At 46.6% G+C, this 19,200-nt stretch overlaps 1 protein-coding gene and 1 pseudogene across 1 annotated transcript; one reads left to right on the forward strand and one right to left on the reverse strand.

Annotated features, from left to right (window-relative positions):
• LOC145505146 (52 kDa repressor of the inhibitor of the protein kinase pseudogene) lies at positions 1–2,321 on the reverse strand (annotated as a pseudogene).
• A 4,325-nt stretch (positions 2,322–6,646) lies between these two features.
• On the forward strand, positions 6,647–13,238 carry LOC145505303 (L-amino-acid oxidase-like). The gene is made up of 7 exons (XM_081487024.1): positions 6,647–6,653; positions 8,346–8,560; positions 9,004–9,116; positions 10,517–10,718; positions 11,242–11,307; positions 11,530–11,663; positions 12,446–13,238. Exons 1-7 carry the CDS (start codon positions 6,647–6,649, stop codon positions 13,236–13,238), a joined length of 1,530 nt encoding a protein of 509 aa, XP_081343150.1.
• The last annotated feature ends 5,962 nt before the right edge of the window (positions 13,239–19,200 follow it).

A 19,200-nucleotide genomic window follows, 5' to 3' on the forward strand; every position in this document is an offset into this window, starting at 1 on the left:
TTAGGTCTTTTCAGTGGTTTCTGAATTATCTGTAGGGAGCTCTGACTTACTTGTATAGAGTTTGATATATGTATCAACCATTAAATCCAAATCATGTTTTATATCAAAATTTATGTTAAGCAAAGCCAAGTTACTTGACCTTTGATATGTCAAAGTGTTCCTCAAATATGCTTTGAGACGCTTTTGCCCATTTTCATAGTGTTCATTCTCAACTTTTATCACAGGAAGAACACATAGGACTTTCAGCAAATGCATAAACATTAGGAAGAAACTTGGTGTCTGGTAGATGAAAGGCTTCATAAACAGTGGATGGAAGTTCTATATCTTTCCCTCTGTGTTTCCATTTTATTCTCCAACAATGCAGCTCAGCAGAGAGTGTGTCAGGATTAGTTAAGTCACTTTGGTACATGTCAGCATGGTGCCCTTCTGATGTGTTGAATTTGAGCTGTCCCATGACAGAGGGTACCAGGGATAAGCATTTAAGAGCTTTGTGGTGTTGTTCTGAGACTATATCTTTCAGTTCCTGAATAATGTGTTCCACAGTTGGAACAGAGATTCTTTATAGTAACTCTCAGAGGTTAGCTGAGATTCCAGGTTTTTGTGCTGAGCTCTGCGAAATTTCCCTGGGAGTTTCGTCTGAAAACAGTTTGGGTGTCAAATCTGTGGCTTCCTCAAACCAAAATACATGATAAACTTCAATATTTCCCATCACTTCATTTAGTGAATGTAACACTGCAGTCAAGCTATTGGCTGCAAAAAAGACATCAGAGGTTTGCCCCTGAAGATTTTTCCCAAAGGCTCTTGTAAAAGATAAAACATTTTAAAGAATAACAATGGTAACAATGAAATCAAAATCTGTTACCACACTACAGAGCACAAATGCTCAGCCAGCTATATAGTCATTCCACCTAACATTTGTTTCATTTATACCATCTAAACATAAAACAAGTGCTTGTAGGAGGTCCACTAAGATTTCAAAAGCATCATGCCTACCTGTCCACTGAGAATGGCAAATTTCCTTCAGTTTTTGCCCCTTTCTTCATCTGAAAGTGGACAGAAATTACACTTTCAAGCTCTAAAAGCAGTTGTGGTAATCGATGGAAAAAAGAACAGACTTCCTCAATTGTTCCTAATGAGACAGATACTCCCGGAACAGGCACTGATTTTGCCAACCACATATTTAAGGCACAGGAAGATCCAAGTGTGTAGCTTGGGGATATTTCTCTAAAAGTCTAGAAGCAACAACTTTCATTTTGGATGAAAATCCACTAGACACAATGTAAGCCTGGCCGCGACAGTACTCCATGTTTAATCCCCATTTCTCAATTATTGTAGTGTGAAATTTCACAGCCAAAATTTCTGCATCAGCTTCATAAGGCAGGAAGCCTACAAATTCCTCTCTCAGGTTGTGAGCTTCACCGACAAACCTCACCGACACAGGCAGGTACTCTTGCCCTGCGACGTCCACCACATCATCAGTGATGATGAAAAAGAAGTGAGACTCTCTCACTTACCTGAGAGTTTCTTCCCGAATGTAGCTCTCACAGACCTCCAGCATCTGTTTCTGCTGTGTTTTTGAACAGAACAATGTGTTAACTGCTGTTGTCTCAAACGCTTTCTCAGAACCTCTTCACCAGAACTGATCCGGCACTCCAGCAGCATTTGAAAGTTATCAGGAGTAAAAAGACTTTCTCGGATTTCATCAGCTTCATGTCCATCCAGAGGTATGTTTTGTTTTCCCATAAGAATCAAAATTTTAGATAAAGATTTTAAGTATGCTTTGATTTCCTTCTCTTCAAGAGTTAAAGGTAAAATGTCTTCATCCTGCTCTTCACCTCCTCCTTCTGCACTGGAATTTTGAGCATTGCTGTTGTTTATTTCCTTACGTTTTGGTTCCTGTTCAGAAGTTTCATCAACAGGTCAAGACCTTTTAAAAAGGCATTCAGAAGTCGAGTCATTAACACTATCACTTTTTTTCTGTTTCAGTGTCTCGATTTTATCTTCACCCAATGCTTTTTATTTGCTTTCTGTGTCTACTATGTGGATTATTCAAATTGCTGGTAAGATCGAATACTGTTTGCATTATCTCGGAGAATGGTCCCATAAGGACTAGTTCTGCAGATCATAGAGGTTTCAAAGTGTTTGGCACACAGTCGATAATGTTTATTTAGTTGATCAGGTATTTTATCTTCTAAGTCGGCTCGCCTACAGTTCACCACCTACTTCTGGCATCTGGCCGGATCCCGCTGGAACCTGAAGAAGGCCAGGTCCCACTGCACGCTCTTCCGCGTGCAGCTGGGGGCAGCGCAGAAGTTCGGCATCATTGTCTGCCTGCTGGTCAGCCCAGCCACCCCCCACCCTCCACCTTCTTACATGCTCAGAGCAGCCTGCCCGCCTGCCAGGGCCAGGGAGGGAAGAATAGTCCTTTTAATAAAATGTGCTGAGACAATGAATAGTTGCCTTCAAAAGAATGAAGTTGGAACTCTACCTCACATCTTATATAAATATCACTTCAAAATGGAGTAAAGACTTCAACATACGAGCTGAAAATATAAAACTTTTAGAAGACAGCAAAGGGTAAGTCTTCATGATCTTGGATTAGGCAATAGTTTCTTAGGACCCCAAATGCACAAGCAACAAAAGGAAAAATAAGGATTCTTCAAAATTAAAAACGTTTGTGCTTCAAAAGACACCATCAAGAAAGTAAAAAGGCAAAACATGGAATGGGGCTGCCAGAAATATTTGCAAATCATATATGTGAAAAGAATTTTATCTACAATATAAAGAACCCTTGTGCTTAGTCGCTCAGTCATGTCCTACTCCTTGTGACCCCTAGGACTCTTTGTGACACCGTGGACTGTAGCCCACCAGGCTCCTCTGTCCTTGGGGATTCTCCAGGCCAGAATACTGGAGTGGGTTGCTGTGTCCTCCTCCAGGGGATCTTCCCAACCCAGAGATCGAAGCCAGGTCTACCGCACTGCAGGTGGACCCTTTACCGTCTTAGCCACCAGGGAAGCCCAAGAATACTGGAGTGGATAGCCTATCCTTTCTCCAATGGATCTTTCCTGCATTGCAGGCAGAGTCTTTACCAGCTGAGCTACCATGAAGAACCCTTACAAATCAATAATAAAGAGACAACTAACCAAATGAAAAAATGGGTAAAGGATTCGAATGAACATTTCTCCAAAGAAGATATACAGATGTCCATTAAGCACATGAAAAGATGCTCAAGATCATCAGTTCATCATCAGTTCAGTTCAGTCCCTCAGTCATGTCTGACTCTTTGCGACCCCATAGACTGCAGCCTGCCAGGCCTCCCTGTCCATCACCAACTCCCAGAGCTTTTTCAAACTCAAGCCCATCAAGTCAGTGATGCCATCCAACCATCTCATCCTCTGTCGTCCCCTTCTCCTCCTGCTTTCAATCTTTCCCAGAATCAGGGTCTTTTCAAATGAGTCAGTTCTTCGCATCAGGTGGCCAAAGTATTGGAGCTTCAGCTTCAACATCAGTCCTTCCAATGAATATTCAGGACTGATTTCCTTTCGGATTGACTGATTAGATCTCCTTGCAGTCCAAAGGACTGTCAAGAGTCTTCTGCAATACCAAAGTTGAAAAGCATCAATTCTTCGGTACTCAGCTTTCTTTATGGTCCAACTCTCACATCCATACATGACTACTGGAAAAACCACAGCTTTGACTAGACAGACCTTTGTTGGCAAAGTAATGTCTCTGCTTTTTAATATGCTGTCTGGATTAGTCATAGCTTTTCTTCCAAGGAGCAAGCATCTTTAATTTCATGGCTGCAGTCACCATCTGCAGTGATTTTGGAGCCCAAGAAAATGAAGTCTGGCACTGTTTCCATCGTTTCCCCATCTATTTGCCATGAAGTGATGGGACCAGATACCATGATCTTTGTTTTCTGGATGTTGCATTTTAATTCACTTATCATCAGGGAAGTGAAAATGAGAAAACAATGAAATAGTACTTTACCCCCACTAGGATGGCGATAATCAAAAGCATAGATAATAACAAGTGTCAGGGAGAATGAGAAGAAATTGGCACTCTCATTCGTTGCTGGTGGGAAAGTAAAATGGTGCCGCCATTTTGGAAACCAATCTGGCAGTTCCTCAAAAGGTCAAACACAGAACTAACATATAACCCAGCAATTCCCCTCCAAAGAGTATGCCTAAGAAAAGTGAAAACCTACATCCACATAAAAAGAATGTTTATAGCCACACTGTTTATAACAGCTAGAGAGTGGGAAACCAGATTGTTGCCCTAATGGTCTGGGAGTGAGTGACGAGAATGAAGACAGAACACGAAATCTGGTGCAATGGGTCAGGGGACCTGCAGCCTCTACTGGACTGAGGTGCAGAGTCAACTCTGAGTCCAGATTTTATTCCTAAGTGCACACCACAAGAATTTCTTTGGTCTTATCTTTCTCAAGACATATTCTATTTCAATCACATACTCCTAAATGTCATGGATTACACTGACATAGTCCAGATTTCCTTGTTTTTACCCCAGGCCGTTTCCTTTGTGGGCAAGTCTCGAGAACAATCAGCAAGTGCATAGGCAGTTTTCATGCCTGGCGCCGACGTGAAAGATAATTATTAACATAGCTTCTTAATATATGCTGTTTTTCCAGATTCTATTTCTGTGGAATTTCTCATTGCTGAGAAAGTAAGTTATTAGGAATTCCCACTACACCAGATGGCCAAACCCAAAAGATGAATGGATAAACAAAATGTGGTATAAATGGAATATTATTCAGTCATAAATGGAATAAGAGTCAGCCAGAAATGGCTATTATTCAGCCATGAAAAGAAATGAAGTACTGATACATGCTGCAACATGGATGAATCTTAAAGATGTTATGTTAAATGAATGGAGTCAGCCACAAAAGACCACATATTGTGTGATTACATTTATATGAAATGTCCAAAACAGGCAAACCCATAGAGGCAGGAAGCAGCATAGTGGATGCCTAGGGTTGGGGGGATGCAGAGAATGGGTGGTGATGGCTAAAGTGTATGGGATTTCTTTTTTTGTTTGTTTATTTTTAATCGAAGGATAATTGCTTTACAATATTGGTTGGATTTCTGCCATACATCAACATGAATCAGCCATAGTTGTAGATATGTCCCCTCTCTCTTGAACCTCCCTCCTATCTCCCACCTTTCCCCATCCCTCTAGGTTCTTACAGAGCCCCAGTTTGAGTTTCCTGAAGAATAATGAAAATGTTTTAAGTTAGTTGTGGTAATAGTAGCACAACTCTGTGAATACACTAAAAAACACTGAATTGTTCACTTCAGATGGGTGAACTGTATGGTATATAAATTATATCTCAATAAAGCCATTAAAAATTGAAAAGAATAGACAACAGAATGAGAGCAAGAAAGCGAGAGTCCTCGACCTGCCCAGCAATTCACACGGTTTCTCTGTAAACATCATTCTGTCTGCCGCCGCTAGCAACTCTGTGATGGAGGAACTACCTCTTTTTAGAGATATTGCAGTTCTGTGACAAACCCTAACTCCAAAAGGAAAGAAGGAAACCGGATTAGGTACCTACCTATGCCAGGCTCTTCACACATCATCTCATTTAGTCCTTGAAATACCCTGTAAAGAAAGAAAGAATTATTACCCAGTTTTACAGATAAGGAAACCCAGGCTCAGAGAAGCATACTATATGTCCTAAGACACACAGCTACAACATGACTAAGCAGAATTTGAACTCATTCTGTTTGATTCCCTTGCTGGTGCCCTTTCTCCAGTGCAACCCTGGTGCCCAGGATCTGAGTCCTGTGTCCCAGCTGCTGAACATCTGCTCACACTCCAGCCCCCCTCCCTAGCCCCAGGCTGCTGCTCTGTGAAGGTTTCTTGCCCCCTTCTCCCTCCACTGTCACAGAGAACAAAAACTGGTACTGGCACCACAGCCAGCTGGCCTGATTCCCCAGAAGAAGAAATTCCAGTGCCAAAGAAGCCTGCCTGTGCCTAAGAAAGCCCTGGGGGATTCAGAGGAATGGAGAAAAATGCCCACTCCCCATGGCAAATGGGCCAGACCAGAGACTCTACCCTGCCTGCAGAGGGAACACTCAAGAGGGGTGGGGAGAGCCCAGCCCTCCCACGGGAACTCGTGGCTAGAATCCTCACCTTGGAGCAGAAGGCTCCGCAGTGAGACAGCAGCGGAACAGGGACATTCCCTAGTGAGAGCAGTCAGGAGGTTTGGCCTGTGCTGGGAGCCCAGACTCTGGATTTCCAAACCAGCCCAGAGGTTCATTCCCAATCCTTACCCCTTCCTGGGAGATGATCCCAGCAGGTTTGGGATGGTCCACCTGGCTCCCCCAACCCCTTCTCGTCACTGACTGTGATCTGAGCTGGGAGAAGGGGCTTTCCCTAGGAAGGGAGATGGGCCATAAGGAAGATAGGGATGCAGAAGATGAGGTGGGGAGTGGGACTGAGTCACCACAGTCATCTTTACCTGACAGCCAGGCCTTGAGGGCAGGGCTTTTCTGCTTGGCCCAGCCAATTGGCCCCTAGGGTAGCCTAGTGGGATGAGGCCAGTGACTGATGGGTGGAGCTGGCTCCTCTTAAAGAGAGGGAGAGTTGTACCAGACTCAGCCTGAGCTGCAGGGCCGTGGTCAAGATGAGAGGTAAGGAGGGTCCCGCCTCTGAATCTGAGAGAGAAACACCTGAGGAAGGAGATATTGGACGCTGAAACAGGGGAGAAGAGCTAGATTGTGGAGTGGGGGTGGGCCAGGAAGGGTGAGATGGGTCCAAGGGGGAGTTTGGGCATAGGGCCAGGCTAGGGAAAGAGGGGTGGGTTCTGAGACGGGACGGGAGCTGGGTCAGGGGCTATGGGTAGGTCCAGGTGTTGAAAGTGAGTCGAGAGGATGGATACAGGTCTGGAGAATGCCTCTGGGGGTTGGGCCCACATGAGGGGAAGGTCATGGGGATTGAGACAGAATGGCGATCACTCGGGGAGATGGGAAAACCTGTCCCGGGTGGAGAATGGATTCCAGAGGTTGAGGTAGGCCTGGCGGGGGCTGCTGGGAGGCTTGACTCTCTGGCCCATGGGGCGTGGCCACTCCTCTCCTCTTTCCTGAGAAGTCTCCCCTTCAGAAGGCTCTTCTGGCGTTGGGAGTGGCCTGCACTGGGAACCATTGGGGTCCCTGCTCCTCCTCAGTGTGTGGCCCCTGAAGACCCCTTTTCTTCTGAGAGCTTCAGCTGTGCTGCCAGTACAAAGACTGTACTAAGGGGATTCTCACCTGCCAAAAAACCCAGAGCTGATGCAGGGGCACTCTGTGTCACAGCTCCTGGCTGTTCCCTTTAGAGCAAGCGACACCAAGGAAACCACACAGACTCTCTTTCAGGGCTTCAGACTCTTAGGCGAATATCTCTGTACATCAGAATAGTTATTTGTATAGGAGAAAACTAAGTCACTCTGGACTTACGTTATATATTAACTATGGTTTTCAATCTTGACTGCACATTAGAAAACATAGAATGTTTTGAAAAAAAATACTGTGAGGCTGGAGAAGAACAACAGAACTAGCAAGTTCCTGTGGAGCATGAGTAGTCATTGAGAAAGTGGTCACAATTCCCCTACTCCCCTTCCCTGAAGAGAACTGTGCTACACACACGCGCGTGCGCGCACACACACACACACACACACACACACACACACACACCCTCTCACAAAAGGACATATTTCCAAAGAATACAGACACCCTCAGGCTCCCCAGTCCCACCTCATGCTCAAACACACAAACAGAATCAAACACAAGAACACAAGCAACCAAGTTCTCTCTCGAACTCAAGCAAATGCATACATATCATTCTCCCTCCTCCAAACACAGGCCAACACACGCTACTTCTACAACATCTCTCACTTTTCTGTACAGATTCATCCACACATTTACTCAAGTACCTACACTGTCCCACAACATACTCATTTCACATAAAATCACAAAAAATGCACAGTTACACAGGGCAATGATCACAGACTCACAACCGCAGCAAGTTTATCATAGACAACCTCATACACACACACTCACCATCAGAAGCAGGCATGTTTACCCTCCAATAGGAAGCTGCACACAAACAGGATTTTCCAATCATACCCACACACGTGAGCATTCACAATCACACAACTAAAGCTAGCATAATTCACACATCATTCATATCCCACACAAGACAGACACAGACACAATCACAAACACATATTTACAACCACACATTGGACAGACACTCCTGATCTTACCACTCCCACTCATCCACACAGACAAGCTTCCCAGGTAGGATAGGGCACAGAGCCCCAGCCCCCATTCTTTTCTCTGCCCCAGGAATCTTGATCTTGGGGCTCTTGTTGGCCAGTCCCAGCTGCCTCGGCTTCTATGAGGACTTGGCTACGTGTTTCCAGGACCCTGAATATGAGTCTATCCTTGCCACAGCCCAGGAGGGCCTCCACACCTCCCCAGCGCCCAAGCGCATAGTGGTGGTGGGAGCTGGCATGTCAGGGCTGACAGCGGCCAAGGCCCTGCAAGATGCGGGCCATCAGGTGAGCTGGTGTGGGAGGGGCCTCAATCATTTACCTCCAGTTTGCTTCATCGGGTGAAAAAAGGGAAGGAGTGGGGTTACAGCCAATCCTTAGACAACTGAGCATAACCCACTGGGTCTCTTAGCCCTTAGTTATTGTTCCTCAAAAAGCTGCATCCCCTGAGACTTAATTGCAACTTGTGTTCTTTTGGAAATAAAAGTAGAGAAGGGCTATGCTAGCCAGAAAGGGCCAAGAGCTGTTCTGACCCCTGCAACCCTGGAGCCCTTCTGCATCACCTATGTTACTCAGGTCCCTCTGGGAGCAAACCCCACTCTGTCCAGTTTGGTTATCCTGCACATTCAGGGACCTACCAGTGGGAATTCCAGAATAGAGCCTGTGGCTGGGGCAGGTGGTAAAAGGGAATGCATGACTCTGAGAGTGATAGCAGCCTCCCTGGACACCAGGTAACCATCCTGGAAGCCAGCGACCACGTCGGGGGTCGAGTGATGACATTCAGGAACGAGAAGGAGGGCTGGTACTATGAACTGGGGCCCATGCGAATCCCAAAGTCCCACAGGTAAGTCTCAGGAGAGGAATGGAGTAAAAGGCAAGGAGGAAGAATTAAGAGTAGGGGACAGGCTGCTGCCATTGTGTCAGAGCCCTTTCAGATTCACTGTCTCATGCAATTCAATCCTGCAAGTCTGGTCCCCCAGCTGACAGAGATGATCGAGGCTCAGAGCTCCGGGTAATACAGGAAGTGGAAGATCCCAAACTAATAATGATCATTTGTTGTTGTCTGACTCTTTTGTGACCCTATGGGCTGTAACCTGTCAGATTCCTCTGTCCATGGGATTCTACAGGCAAGAATACTGGAGGGGATAGCCATTCCCTTCTCCAGGGAACCTTCCCAATCCAGGGATCCAACCCGGGTCTCTTGCATTGCAGGCAGATTCTTTACAGTCTGAGCCACCAGGGAGGCCAGATACTACTTTAAGCTATAAAATAAATAATAATAATAGTAGCTGTCATTCGTGAACACTTACTATGTGCCTGGCCCTGTATTATATGTGCATTATTTCATTTGACTCTCACAACCCTATAATGTAATACTCTTACTTTTCCTATTTACAAATCAAGAAACTGGGCTCAGAGATATTAAGTGACTGACCTAAGGTTCTCCTAGGAGGAAGTGACAAAGCTCCTCAAAATCAAGGGAGTACCTGGCACCAAAGCATATGCTCAATTTCTAAATCAGAATCTGGAAGAGAACCTGGCCCCCAGTTCTGGGGCTTGTAAGACAAAAAGATCCTTCGCCTGATGCCCCACCACATGCCTCATTTTTTGCCTTAAGTGGAAACTAAACCCGAGATTTCGCTACAAACACTATCCTAAACAAAACCAAAAACTAACAGTAGCAGCCCAAAGTAGGAGTGTTTAGATATGGCCTCAAACTTACTTAGGGGTTCTCTGGTGGCTCAGGTGGTTTGCCATCTCCTGCAATGCAGGAGAATCTGGGTTGGGAAGATCCCCAAGAATACCCACTCCGGTATTCTTGCCTGGAGAATTTCATGGGCAGAGGAGCCTGGTGGGCTACAGTCCATGGTGTTGCAAAGAGTCAGACACAACTGAGCAACTAACACTTTCACTTGTCAAGCTTACTTAGAAGTGGAATTTTAAATTCTGTCTGAAACAAAATGTCTTGGGCTCTGTAGTTGAGCTCTATATGCTAGGATTTCCTTAAGGTCTTCTTTCAGTCATGGGGATCTACCTACTTCCTGTCTCCCTCAGTGCAAAAATAGGAGAAAAAGAATTAATGCAGCAGTAAGAGAAGGCGAGGTTAGAGATGAGGAGGCAGTCAGTCTGGGCTCCTTGGGCACATGAAGAAACTGGTTTTCCTGGAAATAGTTTCTACTGTTAGTTAAACAGGAATGAGGTGTCACATCGATGAGGGCCATGTTGTACCTGTGTCTGTTCCAGGTTGGTCCACACCTATGTCAGGAAGCTGGGCCTGAAGCTAAACAAGTTCCTCCAGTACGATGACAACACCTGGTACCTCATCAACAGAAAACGCTACCGCGCCAGGGAGATTAAAGCCAACCCAGAGCTTCTAGGCTATTCCATGAACCCAAGAGAAAAGGGCAAGAATGCTCTAAATCTCTTCTACCAGTCCATTGTCAAGGTGATTTCTGCCTCTTCCCTCTCCCCGCCTCCCCCTCCCACCTCCGCCACCCCAGGGTCAGGAAAAAACAGGTCTGGCCAAAAGTCACCTAGCAAGCTCGGTGACCATCCATCAGGCCACCTTACTCCTACCTGATACTCTTATGATTGGTCTATCTTCCTTCTAACACCCCCTAAGAATGTTGCCACCCAAGCCCTAGTGCCCAGCTCCCTCTCTTCTGTCCTGTGTGGACCAATCATCCATTCTTTGATTAAGCAGTAGAAGGAAGGGGAATCGCCAGGTAATCCAATCCTTGGTAATTAATCAGTCTTCCTGGATTGAAGTAAATGTCTTCACCTTTAAATTAAATGAAGGAGAGATCTGGGGGGAAAGAGAAAATTAGGAGGTGGAAACTCCCTCCCCCTTTTCCTTCCATCTACTTCCTCTTAATCGCCACCCTCTTCAAGGGATCATCCAGAGAACCCAGAAGTCCCGCCTCTGGCTCTGTGACTTTCAAGTTGCTACCCCTTCCTCTTCTCTACAGCTCAAAAGCCTGAAAGAATTAAACTGCAGCCAACTGATGTCCTTTTATGATTCTTACTCCACCAAGGTGAGTGAGGCAAAGTCCCAAGATAGGGATGAAAGGGGGTCTGTGCTCAACCTAGACCCCTGGGGGGATTGTCCCCTCCCTACCAGGACCTCCTCCCAATGCTCAAGGCTTCACCTCCCTGGAGTCCCCTCATCCCTGCTTCAACCTTGCCTACCCCAGGTCCCTACTGAGGCCCCTTCCTACATACTGTGCCCTCTATCTGGTGCTTCCATCTCCCCACAGGCTTACCTACTGAAGGAAGGAATGCTGAGCCGAGGAGCAGTAAAGATGATTGGGCATATGATGAATGAGGATGCTGGATACTACAAGTCCCTTCTGGAGTCCCTTCAGACTGACATGATCTTCACAAGTAATGGGTAAGGCTGATCTGGACCAGACTTTGAGTCTGCCCCTTTCTCAAACACGCAGAACAGAGAAAGGGAACTTTGATTACTGAGTAGTTCCTATGTGCCATGTGCCATGCTAAGCATTTTCCAAGGATGATCACATTTAATGCTATGATCACTTGGAAGGTAGGGCACTATAATTCAGAGTCATGTTACCAGTGAGGAGGCTCAGAGAAGTCATGCAACTCAGATTCACACAAGCTGGGCAAGGGCTGGAACACATAGGTCTGCAGGATGCCTCCTGGGATGCAGAATTGCATGGTGGCTGAAGCCATGGGCTTTCCAGCTAGATTGCACATGTCACTGTGAGAAAGCCCCTTTTTTCTGGGTGTTCATTTTCCAGACTATAAAAGTAAGCAATGAACCCTCCCTCACAGAGACTAGTTAAGGTGAGATGTGTGAAGTACACAGATTTCCCAGGTTGCTCAATGGTAAAGAATCTGCCTGCAATGCAGGAGACCCAAGAAACACAGCTTCCATCCCTGGGTGCGGAAGATCCCCTTGGAGAAGGAAATGGCACCCTACTCCAGTATTCTTGCCTGGAGAATTCCATGGACAGAGGAACCTGGTAGGCTACAGTCCATGGGGTTGCAAAAGAGTCAGACACGACTGAGCACACACACATTAAGTATCCACCACCTACTGCAGAGGGCCCGTTTCCTCCCTTTTTGGACTGGGATCTCTGCTGGCAACTCAGCAGACTGACTTTGTGCCTCCCACACTCAACCACTTCCCTCTCTTCACCACTACAGCTTTTCCGAGATCACCGGTGGCTTTGACCAGCTTCCCAAAGCCCTCAACGCCAGCCTGAAGCCTGGCACCATCCGTCTGGGCTCCAAGGTGGAGAAGGTAGTGAGAGATGGGCCTGAGGTTCAGATTTCCTATCAGACGGGCGAATCCAACTCTACCCTGAGCACCCTCACCGCAGAATTTGTCATCATCTCCGCCTCAGCCAAGGCGACGCGTCTCATCACCTTTGAGCCCCCACTCTCCCAAGACAAGATGGACGCGCTCCGCTCAGTGCATTATACCAGCGCCACCAAAGTGGTTCTGGCATGCAACGAGTCCTTCTGGGAGCGGGATGGCATCCAGGGCGGGGTCTCCATCACCGACCTGCCCTCCCGCTACATCTACTACCCCAGCCACCGCCTCCCCAGCGGCAAGGGTGTCCTACTGGCCTCCTACACCGTGGACGACGATTCCCTCTTCTTCATATCCATGAAGCAGGACCAGGTGGTGGATATAGTCCGGAGGGACCTGGCGGCAGTGCACCAGATTCCCAAGGAGGAGCTGCAGCGCATGTGCCCCTCTTCTGTGGTCAAGCGCTGGTCTCTGGACCCCCTCTTCATGGGAGCCTTCACTGAGTTCACACCTTATCAGTTTGTGGACTATTCGCAGCAACTTTTCCAGCCAGAGGGCCGTGTCCACTTTGCTGGCGAGCACACCTGCCTGCCCCACGCCTGGATAGACACAGCCATCAAGTCCGGCCTCCAAGTAGCCAAGAACATCCAGGCTGCCGTGAACAAAGAGAACACCAAGAGATAGAAGACCTTCACCAACAGTCACAATCATTTCTAACCCTAAGGGAAATCCCTGAGGGAATCTGGCAGGAAGCAGCCTCTGAGGTGGGAGTTGGAGGCAGAGACTCTGGAGAAAGGTCAATATTAGTTTCCCTGGCCCACAAGCAGGAACCCCCAAATACCAGACAAAGACCCTAGCTGGCAAATTCATCCCCTTTCCTGCTTCTCTCTCCTGCAAGCCCTTGAGAAGGGTCAGCAGAGTCAGGGTATTTGGAGGGATAGGGAAAAAAATCAAGGATGGAGGTGCTAGAATCAGACCTTAGCTTGCATAATAGTAACAAGCAAAAGAGAAAGGTTTCAACGACACCCAAATTTCTGGCATCTACAATTAGAAGCCCCTAAAGGAACAGACAAACTCAAACCACAGCACTGTTAAAACACAGATTGGCCACATGAATCCACAGTGCATCAAACCCCATCATTGGTGCCTGAGCCAGGGGCCCCACATCTTAGTCCAGCTGGAGTCAGGATGGATGGGAGATAACAGTTCTTTTTTGCTCTTTTTTGAGCCTGCCAAACAGAACCTGGCTTCCTAGACATCTCCTGGCCCATGGGCTTTTTCTCTCTACCCGAATCTCCTCATCACCACTAGAACTCACCTCCCTGTCTCTGCCTGTCCAGTCCACACATCCCCCTGGGAGGATACCAATTACATTCTAGATGTTCCCTCCACAATCTGTTCCTCACTAACAACTGCCCTGTCCTTCCAGGCCTAGCTGAAAGTATTTCCTCTCCCCAAGTCCTTTCTTAATGATCAAACTTAGACCCCTAGGAACCTCTTTCCTTTGAACCACAACCTTTTCTACCTAGAGTCCCAAACATCTGGACTGTGGATCTTCCGGTACTATTCTTATTTATCCAAGTTCAGTTCAGTTCAGTTCAGTCGCTCAGTTGTGTCCGACTCTTTGCCACCCCATGAATTGCAGCACGCCAGGCCTCCCTGTCCATCACCAACTCCTGGAGTCTACCAAACCCATGTCCATCAAGTCAGTGATGCCATCCAGCCATCTCATCCTCTGTCATCCCCTTCTCCTCCTGTCCCAAATCCTTCCCAGCATTAGGGTCTTTTCCAATGAGTCACCTCTTCGCATGAGGTGGCCAAAGTATTGGAGTTTCAGCTTCAACATCAGTCCTTCCAATGAACACCCAGGACTGACCTCCCTTAGGATGGACTGGTTGGATCTCCTTGCAGTCCAAGGGACTCTCAAGAGTCTTCTCCAATACCACCGTTCAAAAGCATCAATTCTTAGGCACTCAACTTTCTTCACCATCCAACTCTCACATCCATACATGACTACTAGAAAAACCATAGCCTTGACTAGACAGACCTTTGTTGGCAAAGTAATGTCTCTGCTTTTAAATATGCTATCTAGGTTGGTCATAACCTTCCTCCCAAGGAGTAAGCGTCTTTTAATTTCATGGCTGCAATCACCATCTGCAGTGATTTTGGAGCCCAAAACAATAAAGTCTGACACTGTTTCCACTGTTTCCCCATCTATTTCCCATGAAGTGATGGGACCAGATGCCATGATATTAGTTTTCTGAACACTGAGCTTTAAGCCAACTTTTTCACTCTCCTCTTTCACCTTCATCAAGAGGCTCTTTAGTTCTTCTTCGCTTTCTGCCATAAGGGTGGTGTCATCTGCATATCTGAGGTTATTGATATTTCTCCTGACAATCTTATCTATTTATCCAAGTAGACAGAAGTAAATAAAGTGGTAAACCCTCTCACTAGAGCGCTTTCCTACCAGGAGGACTCAAGATCAGCATGATGTCCTGAAAATGGCATATTTATAGGAAGAAGAGATAGAGGGAGGAGACATTTTCTTACTGCATTTGGTCTATTGTTAAAACCCAGCCTACTTAATTTGGGTTTTCTATGTACCTCTATATTAGTCAGGGCTTTTTCCAATTCAGGTGCTGGAAATCAAACACAAACTATCTTAGGGAAAAGGAAATGCTTTGGCTCACATATCTGAAAAGTCCAGGATGAAGCTTAATTCACCAAGACTAATTGGGTTCAGGAACTGATAAGTCATCATTAAGCTTCTCTATTTCCACCTCTTGACTCTGCTTTCCTAAGTTAGCGTCCATATTGAGTTGAATGAAGTTCCCCAAAATTCATATCTACCCAAAACCTGTGAAGGTGATTTGGAAATAGTCTTTGCAGATGTAATCAAGTTAAGATGAGGCCATATTGGATTTGTATGGTCCCTAATCCAGTAACTGGTGTCCTGATAAGCGGGAAATTTGAACACAAACATACGCAGAGGGAAGACAGCCATGTGAAGATGGAGGCAGATTGGAGTGATGCATCTACAAGCCAAGGAATGCCAAGGATTGCAGAAACCTCCAAAAACTAGGAGGAGGCATGTAATAGACTCTGCCTCAGAGCACTCCGAAGGAACCAACCTTGGGACACTAGTCTTGAAATTCTAGTCTCCAGTGCTGTGAGAAAATAAATTTCTGCTGTTTTAATCCACCTAATTTTATGGTAATTTGTTTCAGCAGCCCTAGGAATCTAATATAGCTCCCTTCGTTCTTCTTGCAATAAATATAATCAGAAGCAACTCCAAGATTATATCTTCACAGGTTGCCATTCAAGGGAAAAGAAAGGGCTTCTTTCTCCCAGGTTGTTGTTGATTTAGTTGCTAAGTCGTGTCCAACTCTTTGCGACCCCATGGACTGTAGCCCATCAGGTGCCTCTGTCCATGGGATTTCTCAGGCAGGAATACTGGAGTAGATTGCCATTTCCTTCTCCAGGGGATCTTCCTGACTCAGGGGTTGAACGCATGTCTCCGGCTTGGCAGGTGGATTCTTTATCACTGAGCCACCTGGAAAGCCAGAGCATTCATTTATATTTTCATCCTGCTCCCATCCACCTGCTTAGTCGAGCCCACCTCTCAGCCTAGAAAGTAGATCTTGTGATCAGCAGCCAGTGGAAGGGAAGAATGGGACAATCTTCTAAGAATTATAGGCTGGACAGACAAATATAACAGATGGACACTACTCTGGGCTGGACTAAGGAATACAGCTGAGCCATTCCAGGCTTGTATTAAATCAGCTCCCTTGGAGTTTCCAGTGCAAGATGATTCACCATCAACAGTCATGATACACATGGTGAACTCCCTAGAACCTGTCTACATCAAGGGAGGAGTCACTTTCCAAACTGTCTTCTGGGCTGTTTATCTTTAATAACCCTGTTAGTGTCATGACAAAGGCCATGCCTTCTTGAGGCTCTTGGAAAAGAGGAGGAATCCTGACCCAGTGAAGTCCAGGGAGAGAAAGGAGAAGAAGGTGGGACTGGGGGAGAGCAAGGTCCCTGGGGAAGAGCTCACCATAAACCCCCCCCTTGGCTAAGAGAAGGACCCTGAAGAAACAAATTAGGGAAGAGCAGAGGCAAGAACAAGGAAGCAAAGGGCTCTTTGCTGGCCTCTGCCCATTGGATATAAAATTGAGGCCCCAGGGGCATGGAAATCAGCTGTGCAAAGAGGATGCACAGGGGTAGAGGAGAATGGAGGATGGAACCACAGACCCAATCTGTAGTTTGGAGGGAAATGACTCCCAGCATTTGGGTGGGAGTATTAGGCAGAAGATAAAAATGTTCAGAGATAGTTTTTTGTTGTAGAACTGCCACATGAGGTTCTCAATGACAAAAATCTGTAATGAAATCTGAGTGATTTAAGTTGAAAAGGAATCTGAGGAAGACTATCAAGAGGCTCACAAAATCGACAGGAACATAAGTGGGTAGATGCCAAAAGAGACCTGTAACCTGAGCCATGGCCGAGCTCCTGCCACAGGGGCAGCCTGATAGATGGCACTGCGGCCAGGGAGTGATTGCTGCTTTGGCCATTGGGACCGCCACCATGCTCTCATCTACTGCTGCCAGAGCCAGAGCTATTTCTGTCAAATGCTTTTTCATTTCCCCCAGATTCAAAATCACGGATGGTAGCATCCAATTAGCTGAGCCTAGGTCAGCACCCAATTGCTGGCTTCAGGGTCAGGGAAAGCGAGTAACCAACGATACTCTAGCTTTTGAATGGGAAGTGAGGTATTGCCTTTCATCAGACCTTACTGCGGTGGGTTCTCCAGGCACAGGAAGCAGGTATTAATGCTGGCAACCAAAAGGCAAAGTCAAGGTAAGCCCCTAAGGGAAGGACGGGGCACAGACCGCCTCTGCCACATGAGCCACTGAACCTCTCTGAGTCTCACTTCCTCAGCTGATCAATCAGAATAGTAACCCATCATATTGTGGCTGAAGGGATTAGAGATTATGTACTAAAGGCACCTGGAGGTTTGTATGTGCATAGAGCATGCAGGAGGCCTTTGCCTCCAGTGCACTGAGGGAGGAATTATTCCTAGGTTAAGGGTGAGGACACAAAGCTTAGTGGCATCGAGTGACTCGCTGACGCTTCTACAGCCAGGCGTTGGAAGAGAATTCACAGCCAGGACTGCCTGACTCAGAAGTCTAGCTCTTACCACAGCACAGTGCTGCTAGTCTGGAGAGAGAAATTGTTAGTGCAAGTTCCTGTGTCCGAGACACAGTGAGGCCAAACTGAAACATTGAAGTTTGGAGCAGAGAAAGGTTTATTGCAGGGCCATGCAAAGAGATGGGGGCTCATGCTCTAAAAAGCCCTGAACTCTCCAAAGGGTTTCAACAAAGTATTTTTTAAAGCCAGATGTGGGGCAGGGGGCAAGGGTGGTTGGGTTGCTGGGTTTGTGATCAGCTAACACAGTGGTATTACAGGGGTTAACATTAACAGTCCTTAGGCTCCAGGAGGCCTGGGGCTATGTGCTCATGGTCATCAAGTGGTTAATATCTTCCATTTGGTGAGGGGGGCCGGGGGCTTATATCTGTAAGGCAACTCAGGAAATGTGCTTCGGATACTGTTATTTAGGTACTTCAGGGGGTTTCCTGGAGTCTCAGACAGTAAAGAATCTGCCTGCACTGCAGGAGACCCAAGTCCGATCACTGGGTCAGGAAGATCCCCTAGAGAAGAGCATGGCAACCCACTCCAATACTCTTGCCTGGAGAATTCCATGGACAGAGGAACCTGGTGGGCTGCAGTCCATGTGGTCACAAAGAGTCAGACACAACTGAGCAATTAACACTTTAACTTTTTTTTTCCCAGGTACTTCAGAGAGAAGCTAAAGCAGAGAATATGGGGGAAAGGCCTGTCCTAGGAAGGCTCCATGGGGTCCTACTTGGTTACAAAATGACTGACTTGAAAGAGATGGGGCAAAATTCAGACCAAGAAGACACTGAGGCAGGCAAGGTGGCAGAAGCCTATGAGGGCAGAGATGAGCATGGGCTAGAATATTATCTCTATAGAGCTATACTCCCTCATTTCCTTTCTACATGCTTTCTTGAGGGGAGAAAGAAAAGAGTGGAGTTAAAACCATGACTGTTAAAACCAACAGCCTTGCTCCAGATCTTTACTACAAATTTCAGTGAGTAGCCTTTTTAATTTTTGCATCAAAACCTGGGAACACTCATAGAAGGGTGAGTGCATAGAACAGCTATATGTAACATATGCCTTAACCAAAGCAACAGTTGAGAATGACTCCAATAGCTCTTATGAGGTAAAAGCATGCCATATTCTACCCCAGAATGTACCACCCACACAAGCCATGTGGAGGTTTAACTCTGGGAATCCCAAGCTGAAGCTTACTCTACGAGCACGGGGAGTCAAGTAAAGCCTCCCTTGGAATCCCAGGGCGTGACATCTTCTCTTCCTGCCACCAGGGATCTTCTTAGAACCCAGGGAGTACATCAAGGGTCAAGTGCCAGAACTGCAGATTAAGAAGCAAGCTAGAACTTGGAATTGGGCCCCTTTGGATGCCAAGAATCTGTTAACAGGCCTCAGGGAAAAGTATGAGGAAGGAGAAGTGGAGAAGGAAGGGGACCCTGTCAGGAACAAAAACTC

This window comes from Giraffa tippelskirchi, chromosome 5 (genome assembly GCF_054371585.1).
Source record: "Giraffa tippelskirchi isolate mGirTip1 chromosome 5, T2T-mGirTip1v1.2.pri, whole genome shotgun sequence".
Classification (NCBI taxonomy): Eukaryota; Metazoa; Chordata; class Mammalia; order Artiodactyla; family Giraffidae; genus Giraffa; species Giraffa tippelskirchi.

Excerpts from the sequence above, each read along its gene's own strand:
- LOC145505303 (XM_081487024.1), top strand. Across the intron at positions 9,117-10,516 it reads CGAATCCCAAAGTCCCACAG|GTTGGTCCACACCTATGTCA; the intron begins GTAAGTCTCAGG and ends TGTCTGTTCCAG. Across the intron at positions 11,664-12,445 it reads ATGATCTTCACAAGTAATGG|CTTTTCCGAGATCACCGGTG; the intron begins GTAAGGCTGATC and ends TCACCACTACAG.